Source organism: Anabrus simplex, chromosome 1 (assembly GCF_040414725.1).
Source record: "Anabrus simplex isolate iqAnaSimp1 chromosome 1, ASM4041472v1, whole genome shotgun sequence".
NCBI lineage: Eukaryota > Metazoa > Arthropoda > Insecta > Orthoptera > Tettigoniidae > Anabrus > Anabrus simplex.
The window spans coordinates 216,696,629-216,717,338 of NC_090265.1; the positions used below are offsets into that span (position 1 = coordinate 216,696,629).

The 20,710-nt window shown below is 41.6% G+C and overlaps 1 protein-coding gene across 1 annotated transcript in view; it reads right to left on the reverse strand.

The window, feature by feature from the left end:
- spn-F (Protein spindle-F) overlaps window positions 1-20,488 on the reverse strand; it is a 62,267-nt gene extending 41,779 nt beyond the window's left edge. The window contains exons 1-2 of the mRNA XM_067158541.2: window positions 19,211-20,488; window positions 2,227-2,318 (exon numbers count right to left, since the gene is read on the reverse strand). Of these exons, the coding sequence (XP_067014642.2) occupies window positions 2,227-2,318; window positions 19,211-19,841 (723 nt within the window). The 5' untranslated portion in view covers window positions 19,842-20,488. The remainder of the gene's footprint in view (window positions 1-2,226; window positions 2,319-19,210) is intronic.
- Between the last annotated feature and the right edge of the window lie 222 nt (window positions 20,489-20,710).

The window sequence follows — 20,710 nt, forward strand, 5'->3', positions numbered from 1 at the left end:
CCATCAAGCAACGCTTCAAACTTTCAAGCAAAGGCCGTCTTTTCTTGCAGCCATTCCCTCTAGCAATGACTACAGTTTGAGGTCCACGGGTTTAAGATTGGGTTTACCAGATGGCCACACCGCAGTGGAGATTAAGTCTGGCACACTGGTTCGCAATCACTGCTCAGTCATCCTGGCTGGCACATAATCTTGCTGAAAGGCCTGGGGCTCATTGTTGAATATGCTTTTACCAAAGTCCTTCATGAAAGGGTCCAGAACAATTTCCATTAACACTCTAGCACTCGTTTTTACGTCTTTGTCACAAACCTGGAATCCTGGTGTGCCCTCACCCCCAACTAAACCATGAGCAAGGAGGGGTGGTGACTCTGGACCTTAGAAACTCTCTCACAAGCTTCCTGAGAACTTGCAGCATATACCCTATCTTTCCGGTAGTTAAAGCTCCCTTCATTGGTCAAGACTTTCTTGTCAGTAAAGAGAATTCTCCAACGCCCATTGTTGGTGTACCACAGCAGGAACTGCCTTGTTTTCAGTTTCCTCGTATGCTTCTGCTGAGATGATGGAAAATGTACAGTACATTGTTGATAAGATATAACTCCAAGGTCTTCAGAAAGTACCCAGGATATTGATCGTAGTGAAATGTTGAGCTACTGTGCCATTATCCTCTGCTTCTGGGCACGATTCTGCCATCCACCAGTTTTCACACTGCGAAGGTGACCAACCCTCGTGCAACCTACACTACCTGTCTCAGTAAATCACTGGATTGTCTGGTAGATGAACCACTTGCTAATTTTCAGCTGTTTCAGAGTTTCAAAAATCTCAGTTGGTGACTTTCTAACCTTGTGCAAGGTAATTACAGCTTCCTTGTTTTCTTATTCACCCCACTCCACGTTTAAGCAAAGAAGATCCACTCTTTCACTGTAAAACACACACTGGTTAAAACTACTAATCAATGTAAGGGTTGCTTGCTACCTGGAAAACTGATCCTACAGTCCAAGCCACAAGTTTGTGACAGTTATGGCTAGACTATACACAGAAATGGATCCGGATGTAGAAATCAAAACCGGAATTGGCATTGCCAGGAGTGTGTTTTTGAAATTAAAATATCTTTGAAAATTTCATTTTCATGACAGCATTGTATTCAAAATGATATAGACGTTGATTCCCATAGGGAACCTGAAATATTTGTCCTGAATGAGTAAATTTATAATACCAATATAAATAATCCATTATTGGACATTATAAATTTTCCAGCTAACTCATTCCTGGTTGGCAGCGTTTCGCTCCTGTGTGCTAAATTGGGCTCATCAGTTGGTACATAGCACACCCACCTAGATGCAAGACTAGTGCATATCGTGGAGGCCACTGCATAGGCTGCTTGGAGTCACTGGCAGTGCCAATCCAGTATGAGAGACTTTGTTTCATTACCAAAAATTGATGCCTGATTGGCCATCAGATGATATAGATGTTGATTCCCATAGAGAACCTGAAATATTTGTCCCGAATGAGTAAATTTATAATACCAATATAAATGATCCGTCATTGGACATTATAAATTTTCCAGCTAACTCATTCCTGGTTGCCAGCGTTTCACTCCCGTGTGCTAAGTTGGTCTCAATTTTTGGTAATGAGACAAAGTCTCTCATAGTGCACTGACGCTGCCAGTGGCTCCAAGTAGCCTACGCAGATGCCTCCACGATATGTACTAGCCATGCGTCTTGGTGGGTATGCTATGTACCAACTGATGAGCCCAACTTAGCACACGGGGGCGAAACGCTGGCAACCAGGAATGAGTTAGCTGGAAAATTTATAATGTCCAATAACGGACCATTTATATTGGTATTATATTCAAAATAAACTTTTAATGTATTAAGTCCTGTTCAGTACCTTCACCCTCACAAAATGCAGGAAAGCAGCCTATTTGGGTCACATTTTCCAAAATGACAAATACAGCCGGATAAGAGAGATCACAGAAGGCAGATATCGGGGAAACAAGGACATGGGCAGAGAAGATTATCCCAGACGCTAAACCTCAAACAAGGGTGCATACACGATGTGGCAACTCTGATACGCCAAACACAAAATACGAATACTTACCCCGAGATGCTCTCCAATCTTCTGTGAGGACACAGCACCAGAAGAACAACAATACAAAGACATCCAAGACTAACAGGATTGTTCACAAAGAGATCTTGGTTAATCAAGCATAAGAATCTACATATCTATTACCTGTGCACACTGCTGTTCCAATTCATTCTTCTCCTGGAGGAAACTTTTTATGAGTTTTAACGATATCTCTTCCAAGCTCTCCTCTTTTGTCTCTGTAAAAATGGTAATAAAATATCAGAATAAAGAAAAATAAGCGACAGATATAGAAGAAATTTTCCAGGCTTGTAGGCCATGGACAAATTAGGTTTCTAGCTCCCACAGTCCACTACTGACCTCCGGAAAGAATGGACCCTTGAAAATGCTGGGTCCTTTTTCCAGTAAAGCATTGGGAGCTAAAATATAAATTGATCCTGGCCTACTACAAGATTGGAATAATTTCTTCTATATACGTCAAGACACTGGCCGTGAAAGCTTAAGCTGTTATGTTATGAATAAGCAAGTTTGTAAATAATCTAAATCAAAAGACAATACATAGCTTTCATTGCTACACATCTGGTTTAGAGTCTGATAATTATAGAAAACTTCATGCTGGATAAAGTAAAAATCGAAGAATTTTGTCGGAAATTAAAAGATTTTTGTGTCTTCATATAATGCTCCAAAATATTCCATCAATGTCCCATAGCAGCATACGTAGGTTGTATGCCTAGAGCTAATAAAATATTAAGCAGAAATTATAAGGTACTTTCTGCTATCCCTTTGTAGAAACACTTATAATTTCTTTCACTGCCTTAACAAGAAGAGCTTTGTTCCATGCCTACTAATGCTATTAGTTGGCATCCTTGGGGGGGGGGGGGGGGGGGCTGGGTTTAATTATTGGTACTATAAGAAATTTAAGATTAGCAGGAGGGCTGGAATGTGGTTAAATGGGTACATGCAGCTCACCTCCCCACTGTGGCTGGGAGTGGTAGAATAACATCTACGGTATCCGCTGCTTGTTGTAAGAGGTGACTAAAAGAGGGACCAGTGGTTATGGTACAAGATGCTCAACAGTTGAAAACTGAAAAGTATCAAACTAGTTTTGTAGGCCTAGTGTAATAAATTGGTTAAGTATTCAGCCCAAAGATAGGTAGGATCCTCAAACAACACCATCAAAGGTTATAGGGAAACCATAAAAGCTGATGGTAGCACCATGAGGCATATTTGGCATGATGAGTGAGATAGTTTGCCATTGCTTTCTTTACTGGGCCAGAGTACTATTGCAGCATGAGTGGCCCTATGAGTAATACCTTCCATAACAACCAAACACTAGTTATGCTTTGAATGTCAGTATTCAGCATTACCCATACCTCAGCAGCTTCCATAATGTGACGGCCATAAATGAGACTAAGATTTTAGTGGAAACTACATTCTGCAACGGACAGTAACATTATAATAATATACAATAAACATAACTTCACAATGTGTTACATTTTTGGCTTAAATATCAATTAACATTTGTCGGGGTAACCATATTTTCACATGTTTAATAGAAAAATGAAGAAAAAACTACAGTACTGTTGTGTTCTAATTGATTGCTCAGCCCATGCTTGATACAATACTTTCCAATGTATTATTGCTCTACTCTCTGCTCATACTGACTGTACTGTTAAGGAGACATTAAATTATTTTCCCATATATGGTATCAGGGTAACTGAATAAGGTCTAACTAAATAATTATTTAACTTATAATGTAATATCCTTTTATTTGCTGCAGATTTTAAGAGATGTAGTTGTATTGAAATTTTGTCCCATAGGGGTTCTATAACATGTTGAAAGCCAATAATATGAAATGTTCACACTTAAACTCTCAAATGTCACCAAAATCAGCAGAAATCGAACCAGCTACCTTGGGAACAGAAGGACAATGATTGACTGACCAACTTACTTTTAAGGTTGGCTGAATTGAAATCAGTTATTTTGTTGGAGTAACTTTGGAAAACTTACTTTCATTTTAAAAAATGAGATGATCATCATTATTGTGAGCGACTGAAAGAATTAAAATAATGTATGAATCTTCACAGTAAAATATTGTGTGTTCTACTGTCTGCTGATACTGACTGTATTGAACAAGTTTTAAGAGTGTTTGAGTAAACTCCACCTTTACAATACTTAAAAATTCTTTATTCATTTTATTTTTTTAAATTGTACTGACTGTACAGTATATATATGTGTGTGTGGAGACAGTGGAAGACAACGGGAAACCACTGCTGAAACATTTCCCTTGACAACCTCATCATGGTTTTGATCAATTTTAAATGTTCTGGAGTTTCTAGTACCCAGTTCAGATATTACGTGGGGTCGGTGCTGAGACAAGCTGCTAGCAATTCTTCAAAAGCATCATTTCATGAGACGAAACGTTGTGGAACATGGAATCTGCAAGGACTGCTACAGACTGGAAAACTATCTACTGCTGAATAGGAAATGAAGTGTCATAATACTGATATTCTAGGATTTTCTGAAACTCAATGGCATGGCAGTGGTCACTTCAACACTATCAATGGCAATACTGTTTATTTTTCTGGTCACTGCAGTAAAAGTTGTAATGGAGTAGCCATAGTCATTCCCAAAACTTTGATTCGTGCTGTAATTGAATTGAATTCAATCTCAATTCAATAATCTAAGTTATTAAAATGTTACAATTCTGTATAGGTAACGACATGACTGTGGCAAATAAAATATTTCAACATCATTATAGAGGCCACATACAGGGATATCAGCTAGTGACAGAAACTGAAATCAAATAGACTTTATATTGGTAAAAGGCTGCTAGAAATCGTTGATAATGAATGCCAAAACCTACCCAGGAGCAGACTGCGCCTCTGATCATGTGTCGCTGGTCATGGACTTTCATCTAAAGCTTAAGGTGACAGCCAGGAAAGTAGTGAGATTTCACATGGAAAGCAAATCTCTGAAAACATTTTGAGAACTAGCTAGGGTGAAACTAAAACTTGAGACATGGAATGAATTAAAATATGTAGTTACCAGCATAGCTCATGAGGTTAAGTCCAATGTAAACAGAAGAAAACCTTAGCTAAGCTCTAGGAGTCTCTCTCAGATTGAGAGATATCAGTTTCTGAGCCATGAGATACTGAAGAGTTAAACATGAAATCTGTGATGACTAGGGCTCAGAAGTTGAGGGTTATTATTTTTTTTCTCTGGTGTCCAAAAACGAGGCCCAACATAATATATGTTAATTCTGGGTCATTGCAGGCCAGAAAATGGTGGGTTTTTTTTTCATTTTTGGTGTTTTTTGGCTTATTGGTCCTTTTTCATAGCCTTTTTAAGTCTTAACGGCTGTGTTTGCAACTTCACCTTCTTTCGACTACATTTTTACTGGTCATTCTCAATTTCAATCATCATTAGTTCATCCATTACCTATTAAACATCTTTTCTCTAGTGAATACATAAATTTGAGCCATAGGCCTACACGAAAAGAGTGGCGATGGTGATTGTTTAAAAAGGAAGTACAACTAGGCAACCATCCTCTATATAACACTAATCAGAGAGAAAATATGGAAGGGTCATAAAGAAAGAAAAATTCCACCTGATCAATACTTATTATCACATGTATGATAGAATTCACGTGCATATTAGGACCGGTTTCGACCTCCTGCAGGGTCATCCTCAGCTGCATTAGAATCTTATGTTTGCATTTTTGTATTATGCCTCATTCTTGAAAGCTTTATGACATACTCTGAAATTTAACAACATTATGTTGATTACACTTTTGCTAAGAGTTCTAATGTTACAACATAGCTAAGATTATAACACGTTAAATACTCTTATTACATAATATAATGACCCAATGTACACATATAATTATAATAAAATGAGTTGGTCTTCTTTCTAATGTGTAATGAGTATGTAGGAATAGTTTACCATAGGCGTTTGCCAATTCAGTTAAGCTCCATTCTTATAAATGTTTAGTCATGTATGAGGCGAGCTTTGTTGATACTTGTGAAGTGATTAATGTTATAGCAGTAAAATATACTCATTACACATTAGAAAAAAGACAAACTCATTTTATTATAATTATATGTGTACAGTGGGTCATTATATTATGTAATAAGAGTATTTAACATGTTATAATCTTAGCTATGTTGTAACATTAAAACTCTTAGCAAAAGTGTAATCAACATAATGTTGTTAAATTTCAGAGTACGTCATAAAGCTTTCAAGAATGAGGCATAATACAAAAATGCAAACATAAGATTCTAATGCAGCTGAGGATGACCTTGTAAGAGGTCGAAACCAGTCCTAATATACATGTGAATTCTATCATACATGTGATAATAAATAAGTATTGATCAGGTTGAATTTTTCTTTCTTTATGACATTTGGTGGCTATCAATACAGAACAAAAATGAAATTTATAAATCAGGATATGGAAGTGTTCCAACACTTTGAAACATGAAGGTATCAGCCAAAGAAAGACAAGGGCTACAAAGGGCGTGAAAATTAAAGACTTCCTAGGCCTCGATACCTAATATCGCCGGGGTCGGAGAAGGACAAGAGTTGACTAAGGGAGGTTGTATAGAATAGACTAAGTCTGTTGATGTGGAGAGAAGTTTCTCAATGTTTTGCAACGTGCTGTCTGAAAACTGATGATCCTTTACACCTAACAACCTGGAGATGACTACTGTGATATACTACAAAGCCAGCTGAGGTGAGGTTTCCGAATTCCAATTTCTGTAACCCTAGTGTGGTTAACTCAGATATGATATGTTAATTTCAATTTCTTTCCCCAGGATGTCCATTGTGGGTTCGCTGAATTCATTCTATGTGGAAAAACATATTTCATTCTAAATTCTGCAAGTACTTTTTTAACATAGTATTTCTTTTTATTTAAATTATGTTAATCTAAAAATATATAATCTCTGAAAGAAGAAATATTTCACGCATATTTTTGCACTGAATGTTGCATACCTCCAGAATTTTTCATTTTTGAACATTATATTCCTTCATTAAATATATAATTAAAACTAAAATTAGGAACGAATTTGGATCACATTTTAACGTCCTTTTTGCCAGTTTTTTTGGTCCTTTTTGAAATTTTAGGTCTTTTTTTAGTCAATTTATAGGTCTTGAACTTCCGAGCCCTAGTGATGACACTGAAAACCACAGCCAAAAGAACCAGACTCTGGATTATTTAAGGTGTTGAACACCATAACACGCGACTTCAAACCTAGTTCATGGACAACACTAGAAAATCGTGAGAAAGAGAGATGGTGGCAGTACTGCAAACACCTGTACAACAACATACATGGCCCAAATGATGATCACATCAAATCTGACTTCAATGAACATAAACCATCAATACCGTGACGTGAGGTAAAGAATACCATCAAACATCTTAAAGATCATAAGGCAACTGGGTATGATGACATATCATCACAGATGATAAGAGATGGGGGATTATGGCACAGATATACTCCATTTCATCTGCAACAAAGTCAGAGCCTCAAGAGTGGGTCACTTCAGTGTTCGTTACACTTCCTAAGAAAGAATCAATGAGGGACTGCAAGAATTATCGTACTATAGCATTAATTTCACATGCCAGCAAAGTTCTTCTCCATTTCATCAGACAGCACCTAAAGCCATTCATACAGCAACAGATCCCACAAAAACAAACTGGATTTGAGCAAGGCAAAGGGACCTTGAAGCAGATCCTGAATACAAGGCAACTCATCGAGAAGACCCAAGAATTCAATATTCGGAACAAGACCACAATGCGCCAACACATCTATCATGTCTTACTTGTGGGACCTGCCTTGGCAGTAGGGGTTTCGAGTGTGGAGAAACTAAAATTAATGAATAGCTTAGGCCACCTATTTACTTTTCTCTTATCTCTTCACCTGTCACCTCTTATCCTAACTTACATATATTTACATCATATGTAATGGATATAGCTTCCGCCATGCCAACTGGCAGTGGGCCCGGCCCGGCGCCACCCCTTACACTTCAACTGCGCCAATCACAAGCAGTGCTTAAGTGCTAGGCCAGCCCCACTCGCTTCCGCTCGCGGTCCCGTAGCAGAGGAGTATGGAAATGACTCCACGATTAATCTGGAGTGTTCCATCTTGCGATGTTCCTGGATCCATCCAGCATTCGGACGATTCTAGAAGAGCCAGCGCAGGTATATAAGAGAGGAACGACCTGCCTGCAGTTAGGGAGAGTTAGACTGAGTTAGAAGTTGGCGTGATTCAGTCGTGAGCGACTGCCAGTGTAGTGAAGTATGTGAACTGCCGTGATTATCGGACCAGTGTGCTGCAGTGCAGACTGTCGGCGAAGGAGAAAAAGTGTAGCCATGCGACGCGGGACCTTGTGTGTGAGTGTAAAACTGTGTAGTGAGAGAACAAGTGAGAAACGAAGGGGGAGAGAGCGCGCGAACTGCGTAAGTGTGTGTTATGAACAAAAGTTGTGTGTAGTCTTGTGTAGTTTAGTTACAACTGATGTCAGAATCGGGATCGACTGGTAGCAGTAATTTTGTAACTAGGAATTTCTAGTGAATTGTAAAATGGATAGCGAACAGTTTCAGGCTCTCCTCAATAAGTTCACCGAACTCTCATCCAAACAGGACGAAATCAAGAGCGAACTGAAACTGGAATTAAATGAACTTAAAGGTGGACAAGGTAAATTAGGACACGAAATGCGCTCTCTCGAAAGAAAATTAAAGAGTGACATTATGCAGGACATATAGGAACTGGTTGAAAAACAGATCAAAGAAATACCGCAGGGTGTGGAGTCAGGGGTTCGAAACCTGAAAGAAGAAGTAAGTGCCCTGCGTATGAGAGTGACAGCCATGGAGACTCCTGCTAGGGCCACCCGCAGCGACAGCGGCTCCAGCGCCGGGAAAGTAAAACCCCTGCGCTTCGACGGGACAACATCTTGGCAGACCTTCTGGGTCCAATTCGAGACCGTGTGCAGGCACAATGGTTGGACATCGGAGGAAAAGGCCATGTACCTAATCGCCGCACTGCAAGGACCAGCAGCGGAAGTACTACACAGCCTTCAGCCGGGTGCCACTTACGACGAGATCGTTAGAGCGCTCGACAGCCGGTACGGTGACCCCCAGTTGGCAGCCGCCTACCGAGTCCAGCTGAGGAAGAGGACCCAGCGCACCAATGAGACGCTGCAAGAATTCGCGCAAGATGTGGAGCAGCTAGCCCACAAGGCTCTGGATGGGCTGCCTCTGGACCACATTCAGCGGGAGGCAGCCTATACATTAATTGATGGGCTCCGCGATGCTGAGATCCATCAAAAGCTGATGCTAAGCGGGGAGCATGACCTCAGAGAGGCCCTGAGGTTAGCCCTGAGGGTGGAGGCAGTGAAGGGAATAGCGGCACCGTCACCAAGAATATGAGCCGTGAGAAGCGAGGACGCGCCAGAGACCCACGCCGTTATGGGAGAATGACGCACGCCACCGTTTAGACGCCGACGCACCAATGAGATCACCTGTTGGAAATGCGTAGAGCTTGGCCACCTGCGGAGGAACTGCCGTATGGAGGCGGCCCCTGATCAGGGAAACGAGTAAGGGCCGACAAGGAGAGGGGCTCGTCGGCACCGTCACTACCGTCCCCTCGTTTCACGCTAAATGTGGTCATCGAGCGGAGCGACGACAGGTTGATCGCCGACGGGTGGCTCGGAGACAGGCCGTGCCGATCACGATAAACACGGGGGCGGCACTGACCATCGCCAGGCCGGACATCGCTGAGGGACAGCCAGAGAGGGAACCCCACCGCCCTTATCTGCTGCGAACGGCCTCAGGAGACACCATCCCTGTCTTGAAGGAGGCGCTACTTCAACTGACGCTGGGACGACGCCTACGAGTCTGGGCCTTCGTCGCCGCCATCACGGATGAGGTCATCCTGGGCCTAGACGCACTACGGAAATATGAGACGTGGGACGACGTGTATTGTGGCTCGGCAAACAACAGGTAATGCTGCGACGCCTAGAGACGCAACCTTGAGTAGCGCGGTTAACGTTGGCCAGCGACGAAGTGATACCAGCCAACAGCAAGGTGATGGTTACGGCACGGTTAGAGGAACCCATACAAGGGGACAGCGTGCTCGTGGAACCCGGTTCGCCGACCACCGATCAAGGACTCTACCTGGCCAGGACGCTCGTTCGGGCTCGAAGCTGCGTGCCGGTACGAATACTGAATTCAATGTCACGGAAGCAGAGGGTACCCAACGGGACCGAGCTTGGGACTTGTGAACCAGTCACGTGCGTAGTGCCAGTGGACGACAAAGATGCACAGACCCTGGAAGCAGGCGAAGGATTGGATAAGCTCCGGAAGATTATATAAGGCGCCCGGAAACATTTAGAGGCGAGACATCTCAGAAAGGTTAAGGAACTAATCCATGAGTTTCAGGACATTTTCACTGCTACCGGAGGTGACTACGGAAAGACGGACAGAGTGTACCATCGCATTAACACCGGCGCCGCCGCTCCAATCCGACGGCCACCTCGTAGAGTACCCCTGGTGAGGGTGGAAATCGACCAGATGCTAGATGATATGAAGCAGCGGGGAATCATCGAGAAGTCGAAGAGCCCGTGGTCATCGCCAGTCGTCCTGGTGAAGAAAAAGAACGGTGAACTCCATTTCTGCGTCGATTACCGGAAGTTGAACGACGTCACGAAGAAGGACTGTTTCCCGTTACCTCGGATAGATGACACCCTGGATAAGTTATCTGGAGCCCAGTGGTTTTCGACTTTGAACCTGAAGTCTGGATACTGGCAAGTAGCACTCCATCCGGAAGACAAGAAGAAGACAGTGTTCTCAACCGGCCAAGGGCTCTACCAGTTCACCGTGATGCCCTTCGGCCTCTGCAACGCGCCGGCGGCTTTCCAGCGACTGATGGAGGCCGTGCTGAGAGGGCTAACTCACGACGCTTGCCTCGTGTACCTGGACATTATTATTGTGGGATGCACGTTCAAAGAGCACGTGGAGAACCTGCGGAAAGTGTTCGAGAGGCTACGTGGGGCTCACCTAAAGTTAAATCCCGGAAAATGCCAGCTGTTCCAGAAGGAGGTCCGATATATGGGCCACATCGTGTCATCGGAGGGAGTAGCCACGGATCTGGAGAAGTTAGAAGCTGTCAGGGACTGGCCGGTGCCGAAGGACAAGTGAGAACTAAGGAGTTTTCTTGGCCTTTGCACGTATTACCGCAGATTTATAGCTCAAAGCCTCTTACACAGCTCACCGAGGAGATAAGTAAGATAGGAAGAGAGGTCTTTCCAATGGTCAAGCAAGGCGGAGGCTGCTTTCCATAAGCTGAAAGAGTTGCTGAGTACTGCACCCATCCTCAGATACCCCAAGCCTGGGGAGAAGTTCATCGTCGATACCGACGCCAGCGACGTGGGAATTGGTGAGGTACTGTCACAAGCGCAAGACGGCCAGGAGAAGGTGATCGCCTATTTCAGCAAGACGTTGTCAAAAGCTGAGAGAAATTACTGCGTGACGCGTCTGGAATTGCTGGTCATCGTGAAGACCTTGGAGCACTTCCACAAGTATCTGTATGGGCACCCTTTCCGCCTGCGCACCGACCACTCCGCATTGACCTGGCTCCTAAGCTTCAGAAACCTGGAAGGACAGACAGCTCGCTGGGTGCAACACCTTCAGGAGTACGACTTCACCACCGAGCACCGACAAGGAAAGAAGCACTGCAATGCCGATGCTCTATCGAGAAGACCATGCCCTGCGATCTGTACACACTGCCAGAAAGTGGAGAGACAGGCAGGCATTGTGGACGTCCGGGCCGTGAGGGCCACCGCCGCTGAAGGATGGGATCGAGACACCCTCAGGAGGGAGCAGCTGAAGGACGATGACATCGGGCTGATCTTACGAGAAGTAGAGTTGGGGCAGAGGCCGGAATGGAAAGACATCGCCGAACGCAGTCCAACCTATAAGGCGTACTGGGCCCAGTGGTCGTCTCTCCTGGTTGGTGACAGGGTACTTACCCGCACGTGGGAATCAACCGACGGAAAGAAGCACATTGCACAGCTGATAATCCCCAGGAGCATGAGAAAAGAGGTGCTGACTGAGTTGCATGCGGGCGCTACTGCCGGCCACTTGGGAGTGAATAAGACGCTAGACCGTGCCCGACAGCGCTACTACTGGGTGCACTTGAGGAACGATGTTGAGAGGATGTGCCAACTGTGTGACACCTGCACGGCGAGCCGGGGCCCACGTACCAGGAGTAGGGGCAAAATGATGCAGTACAACATTGGAGCACCAATCGAGAGGATTTGGAGTGTTCCATCTCGCGACGTTCCTGGATCCATCCAGCATCCAGACGATTCTAGACGGGCCAGTGCAGGTATATAAGAGAGGAACGACCTGCCTGCCGTTAGTGAGAGTTAGACCGAGTTAGAAGTTAGCGTGGTTCAGTCGTGAGCGACTGCCAGCATAGTGAAGTATGTGAACTGCCGTGATTATCAGACTAGTGTGCTACAGTGCGGACTGTCGGCAAAGGAGAGAGCGTGTAGCCATACGACGCGGGACCTTGTGTGTGAGTGTAAAACTGTGCAGTGTGAGAACAAGTAAGAAACGAAGGGGGAGAGAGCGCACGAACTGCGTAAGTGTGTGTTATGAACAAAAGTTGTGTGTAGTCTTGTGTAGTTTAGTGCCTAGCTTAAAATCTTAGTATTGAATCTACCAGTCTAGTGTTAATTGATCCTACTACCCTGCCAACTTGTTACAATATATATATTTGCATTTTACACTAATTTAACTTACCTGTTATAAATTCCTGGCGACGGGTCGATTTGAACCACCAATCTCGAAGCCTATAGTCTCGCAGCTTTACCAATTCGCTAACATGTCACGTGATAAGTAGAGATTTCAAAGTCGTACATATCGGCTATATGGATACATACTACATTACCATTAAGACAGATAGCATTGTGCAGTAATTCGTATTTACTGCAAAAGATGTCACTGTCGTTCGTGACTGAACCGCTATCAACATAACTTTGAGAAACGATAAAAAGTACATGAAACCCAAACCACAAGTTTCATTATCACAACACAATCCTCCTATTAAAAAAAAAAAAAAAAAAAAAAAAAAGGAGACCTTTTAGCTTATTCACCTTCTTTTCAGCCACATATATATTCAACAAAAATTGCAGAATAACAGTAGAGAAAAAATTCAATGGTTTTAAATAGAAATAATCAGGAACATACATTGGTGACGTTGGATATCCTGCTGTTTAACAGAGAGAGAGTGTGTGTGTGTGTGTGTGTGTGTGTGGTTTTTTTACGTGTGCCGAGATACCATTCTACTAAAAAATAGGACAAAATAGTAAACAACTGCGTTCATTGCAAATATAGTTGACTAGATATTTCTTTTCCTTAAAGAACAGCGAGTACCACAAATTATTCTATTTTACTGATTTGTGTACCAGTAAACTATGTTTGTATGTATGTATGTATGTATGTATGTATGATGTTGGTTCACCAGTTCCTAGCATTTCTACATTACGAAACCTTGATAGAGCAATAATTGATTCTTTTTTTTATTTTTGGTGCATTCAATCATTGTCACCAACAGTGGTTTCAATGACAACAGTAGGTCAATTAGAAATTCTGTTGCACTTACCCAGAATATACGTACTTGCAATTTACACGAATATATTTGCAAGAACAAGACAAAGCTGATGGTAGTTGACTATCAGTGATTAGTGATTTTCTGTGGATCACAACCTAACCTGTCACTATCAGTGGTTTTTGGTGGATTACACCCTATCCTGTCAGTATCAGTGGTTTTTGGTGGATCACAACCTAACCTGTCACCATCAGTGGTTTTCGGTGGATTACAATAGTCCTGTCACTAGCCAATACTATCCCAGGGGATGCTTGAGGTCTACTGGCCACTTCGTAGCACTAACCTGGGGGCTTAAGACCCCAGACCCCCTTCACCTGCCCCCAACCCAATAGTCTTGTTACTAGCCAGACCTAATCAATCCAGCTCAACGGTTGTCACTAGCTGGACCTAACCAATCCATACCAATGGTTCGGTCATTAGCCGGACATATCTCATATTCTGTCATATTTAGTCACTAGCCATGGTCATGGTCTTGTTACATCGTGTCAGCCACGATGTAAACCTCTCTTTTATAAACCACTCTTTATTAACGTTTTACCCAATCTTGATTTGTTACGCTTGATCTATATTATATTTGTACGTTGTGTCAAACAGCCAAAAGATACCAAGTCGTCAATCTCCTATAAAATTATCCACCATTACCGTAAATTTTAACCTTCCAATGCCATCACCCACGACATCACACAGATGCATGGCTCGGGAGGACCCCGTGCTGCCGGATTCTGGACTTATACCCAATATTCCAATGCTGATATGCTTCTTGGACTACAACACAGCAAGAGTCAGAGTGACTGTGAGCTGTCAAAGGTGTTTCATGTGTGTAAAAGTCTCCCCAGCTATTCAAATCTATGGAGAGTACATTAAGAAAAATGCACTCTATGGATGTGACGGTGGAATCTCCATGGCTAAAAGGAAGGTCAATAATCTTTGCTTTGATGATGATACTATTCTATTCAAAGAAGAGCTTGCTATCCTGCTGGAACATGTTAAGATAAACCTGAACAAGACAAAGCTGATGGTAGTTGACCGTGGCAAACATCTTCAGTTCACTGGTCTCTTGACTAATATTGAAGTTGTACAAGAATATATTTATCTAGGCTCAGTTCTGAGTGATAAGGGTGGTTCTGAACAATAAATGAAAAGAAGAATAGCTCTCAGGCGCTGTGCAATGAAAAAGTTGAAAATAGTCTGACGTGACAGAAGGGTATCTAGAAACACTAAAATCGGCTTGTATGGACTCTCGTGTTTTCCATCTTTTTGTACGGTTGTGAATTCTGAACTATCAAAGCTAGAAAACATCAGTGCATCGACACCTTTGAAATGTGATGCTGGCAAAGAATGAGCAAAGAGAAGAACAAATGTCTCAATCAGGAATGAGCCGGGCATGAGAAGACCTCTTTCTTTACTATGCTACCAGAAGATATTGCAGTTTTTTGGCTATTTAATAAGATGACAAGGGGACAACTTACAGGAGGCTATAGTACAGGAAACATTCAATGGTAACAGGTCAAGAGGAAGAGCACCAAGCAGATGGGTTGATCAGGTGAAAGAGCTCACCTAGATGCCTTAAGCGGATCAAATGAGAGGCAGAAAAGTGAGAACAATGGAAGCAGCAAGTTAGGTCGAGAACAAATCGACACAAACATGTATGAGGTCATGATGCTCAGTCATGAGCAAAACTATTAGAGAGGGAGAGTTATGAAGGCATTAAATTATTTTTCCATATGTGGTATCAGGTTAACTGAATAAGGTCTAACTAAATAATTGATTTATGTACTGTAATGTCCCTACAATTGCTGCTTATAGTCATTTAAAAATCAAAAATGTATTTTCTAAGCACTGTTCACAAATCTAATTTTGACATCAATAAATGCTACTGGGCTTTTGTACACTAGCAAATAGGTCTACAATAGGTACTGCATCATTCAACACTAAGAGTTTTTAAATAACCAACACGATTCAATTAGCCGAGGTCCTATATATTTTTTTTTATTTTTTTTGCTAGGGTCTTTACGTCGCACCGACACAGATAGGTCTTATGGCGACGATGGGATAGGAAAGGCCTGGGAGTTGGAAGGAAGCGGCCGTGGCCTTAATTAAGGTACAGCCCCAGCATTTGCCTGGTGTGAAAATGGGAAACCACGGAAAACCATTTTCAGGGCTGCCGATAGTGGGATTCGAACCTACTATCTCCCGGATGCAAGCTCACAGCCGTGCGCCTCTACGCGCACGGCCAACTCGCCTGGTGGTCCTATATATGAGAGACTTCATAAGATATTATATCTTGAAAAGCTAACACAGAATGAAAACTAAGAATTTTATTTCATCAACTGTTCGGCAAGCACTAAAAAAAATTAAAAAATCTTTGTCTTCCTTTTATGTTGTAGGCTATTAATTTAATGCCTTGAATTTCAAGCCTTTCTGATTTGTCCATATTTTCATCGAGATTGATTAAAAAATATCCAAAAAAATTAGTCAACAGATAGTAAAGTGGTTACTGTAACTGGTAAAGGCATAGTCAAACAACAAAATAAATATTGGCTAAGGTTTACAGCTCATATTAGAGTTAATAAAATTTCATACTTCTGTGTGTCTTAAATAGAACAATGTAACAAAAACTTTTCAGTCTGTCAAACACACTGCAGTTACAATATAGTATGTTTGACAGACTGAAAATTTCTTGTTACATTTAACTAAGTCAACACTTAAATTAAATAGAAGATCATGATGATGATGATATTATTAGCTTTACATCTCACCAACTACTTTCACGGTTTTCAGAAGTGCCGGAAGTTAGTCCAGCAGGAGTTCTTGTAAAGTACATCCCCAGCATTTGCCTGAGTGTGAAAATGGGAAACCACAGAAAACCATCTTCAGGGCTGCTGACAGTGGGATTCAAACCCACTATCTCCTGGATGCAAGCACACAGCCGCGTGCCTCTAATCGTACGGCCAACTCGCCCGGTGATCCGTGACTACTTGGCAAGTCAAGCCTGATCCGCTGACCTTTCAAACTAGTTTGAAATCCTTGCCGATCGATCTGCTGTACTTAGAACTGTGCGATGGATGTTGAAGCAGACAATGTCCAGAGGAAAAGAAACTTTTGGTGTTGCGTTTGTTGGAATGTGCATTTCGCTCTATGTTAAATCATGCAAAAAGAAAAATCAATCGAAGTGGATGAAATAATGGATAAGAGAGCGAGGCAGCTTTAGTCACATGCGCCTCATACAACACCTGAGAGAAAATGAACTGGACGATTACAAGAATTATTTGCGAATGGATGATATGCTGTTAGGTAAGCATGTATGGATTTTTCTCGTTTTTACGTTAAATGTTTGATTTGTAACACATATACATACTGATTTGTTGATAGCGTGCTTATTGTGTAGGTATTGTAGCTTCTAAGCTGAAGAAAGAGAATACTGCAATGCGACAAAGTTCCTCACCTGAGGAACGCGTGATTGCGACACTGAGAAATTTAGCTACCGGGCAGTCTTTCGAAGATTTGAAATTTACAATAGGAATTGCAGTTCAGACATTTCAATAAATTTCTCCAGCAGTGCCTTTGTCCACTCAATGCTTTCCTTACAAGAGGCTTGATCTATGAGGCAAGGTCTTTCCGTTGAGGTGCTGACAATAGGTCTCGCCTGTAGCAGTTAATGCCTCAAACTAGCCTCACCCACTAACGAGCAGTCCTAGCCTAACACCAATATAGTTGGTCCATTATTGGACATTATGAATTTTCCACCTAACTCATTCTTTGTTGCCAGCGTTTCGCCCCAGTGTGCTAAGTTGGGCTCATCAGTTGGTAAATAGCACACCTACCAAGACGACTGGCTAGTGCATGCCGTGGAGGCCACTGCGTGGGCTACTTAGAGCCACCGGCAGTGCCAATGCACTTTGAGAGACTTTGTCTCATTTTCAAAAATTGATGCCTGCCTGGCCATCAGATGACAGTCCTAGCCTGTCGGTACGAGTCACAAGAGGCCTCGTCTGTCACAATTCCTATCCTTGTATGGCTAGCTATTCTCTTTCTATATCCTGAACCTGCTTACTGCCCACTGTTCGGAACTTCTCGCTAATCATATCCATGTACTTCTGTCTAATTTCCTCATCCTGGAGATTCGTCCCTTATTCGTTTGGAGACAGATTTCACTTTCTCTATCCTAGGCCTAGAGGTACTTAGTTCACTACAGATCAGATAGTGGTCTGTATCATCAAAAAATCCCCGAAAAACCTGTACATTTCTAACAGATTTCCTAAATTCGAAGTCGGTTAATATACAGTCTTTTTTTTTCATCTTTTAATAATATTTCCCCTAATGCCGTGTTCCATGAATTTACTCTTGTTAGCTTCAAAACATTGTAATAATATGTTTTTCTATTTAAGACACACATAAATATCAAATTTTACTAACACAAATGTGTGCTTCAAAACAATGTAGGAGTACGTTTTTCTATTTAAGACATACATAAATATCAAATTTTACTAACACAAATGTGTGCCACAGCCACTTTTAAAATTCTTGTCAGTTTGATGAACATTCTTAGAACTGCATAGTGTAGCCTATTTCTCTCACCTTCCCTGCAGTGTACTTAAATGGAAGATTTCAGCCTAATGCTTTCAGAATATACCAATGAGCAAAACAATTTAGCCTAATGTAAAGGCTTCAGTAATTAGCCTAAACATTAAGCCAACATTGTCAATCATATCTGTTATTGAAATCCAACATGATAAATGAATTTAAAGGTTCAAATAAATATGATCAGGTACAAAGATAAAAGAAGTACTTCTGTCAAATGTTTTGTAACAGCTTTTTTAAGATTTGTACATAAAGACAAAATGGAAGCACTATCATCAAATGTGTTATTCAGTATCTTTAGGTGACAAATGTCCTCCCCATTCCCTAGAGTAATAATGTTCACCCTACAGGAGTTATGCCAATGAAATGTTAATGAATATCAGTACTGTATTTTTCAATTCTTAAGTAAGCACATTACATTCTATTTAGTCTCCTAGACAACAAGTTTCTAAATTTAAACCTTCCTAAACAGTCTGATCAACATTAAAAAAGAATCTTAATGAATTTAAAATCAAGATATGTGGTGGGTGCCACTGTCATTCGCCGGAAACTACCCAACTCGACTATATATGTACATGCACACGCAGATACCTGAACGAAGTCTAAACTTTTCTCTGAATGAATGATGAAAAATGAACACCCCTTACTTCTCACTTCACTCAGCCCATATAATAAAAACAGGCCAATAGTAGAAAATTCAGCCTCCCACCTGCCAAATGCAGTCTAACCTCTTATACCTCACCGAAAGGAGGGCAATAGCATTCCACATGAAATCACCATCATGGTTTTGATAACTTTATCCCCCAGCATACAAGATATTCAATTGCCATCCACTGACCAGGAGTTTTAACTGTGTTACATATAAAGCAGCTTACCGGTTGATCCAAGTGAATCTTTTTGAACTGTTTCCCGACTATCTTTACATGATGACACATCTCCATTCACCTCCGAGGAGGATCTGTCTTTTGATATAATCTGTTCTGATTCACTAGAACCTAAACTAGGTGATGTAACAGATTTCAACAGTCCACAATATCCTGCAGGATGTTGATTTAAGGTGTCAGAAATTTTTGTTAAATGACTGCCAAGCGATTGATTTGCTTGAGTTAACCGAGAAAGGCGATTCCATAGTTGCTTATTCTCATTTGTAACCATGAATATATGATGGGTAAGTTGAGATTTCTGTCTTGATAACTGGGTTACTTGTTGCTGCAGGTCCTCTATGTCACCTTTCGAAGGATGATCATTACTCGTGCACTTCGAGTTACCATCGTTATTCTTCCCACTCGAAAGCGAATGACACTTCTCGACTTCAACTTTTAAACTTAAATTTTCTCCTTCGACAACGGCAAGCCGTTGTTGCAATTGCTGACAACGTTCCTTCATAGTTTGCAAAGCAACCTGAAGAGCATAATGTGACCCTATAGTAATTTCTGCACTTTTTGGCTCGGAGGATGAAGGCTGCAATTCCTCCTTCTTCACAGTTACACTCATTTTTGGCTTCATTCACACGCGAATTAATGTATCAAATAAAAATACTTATGACATGCAATGTAAGCTCAAACGCCATTTTCATCGGCACCAAAACTGCACATGCACGATATGCTGCAAACTTTCCCCCAGATTGTATATGGGGACCCGAGATCACATTATTTTGTGTTTATCTTCTACTAAGTATAGTATATAACAGTTGTCTGTACTCCGCCATGTTATAAGCCACTTGGATTGCAGAAACCCATTCAGTTACGGCGTAAAATCATCATGTACTTCCTGATCATCATCATCATCATCAGATAATCACAAAGTTTGTGGTTATTATTTGAATATTACCCATTGCCAATTGAAATGTAATTCTCATCAATCTGATATTACGTCTACTAACAAGAGTCCCACATCTAATGCAGCTTAAGAATCGTAAACCGGTATCTACATTTCATCAATAGGCAGGAAAGAATAGTAAAACTCTAATTTACTTTAAAAATGTATATGTAGTTTGCTTTCTTCATCGCTTCATCTCTTTTTTTTCCTTTCCATGTTCAACGAATGTCTGCTTTCAGCATCTTACTATAAGAGAATAGGCCCAACTGCAACAATCAATACCGTACACACATAGAATTGAATAAAATTAAACATTGTCTAGTGATAGCTAGAACATCTTTGCCCTTGAACTTTGAGATAGCCTCGGGACAATTAAATGGCTTGCTTCGGTTTCTGTTATCGCATCGCTTACAGACTTGCCAACTGCGTTTGATACAGTTCCGCTAAATGAAACCCGCAAATTTTCTCCAAATCCGCTAGAATTTCAAACTATTACAGTATATTTGTTGGAAACGGGATGTGGTTGAATAAGAACTGTACGTATTGACAGTAGCGGC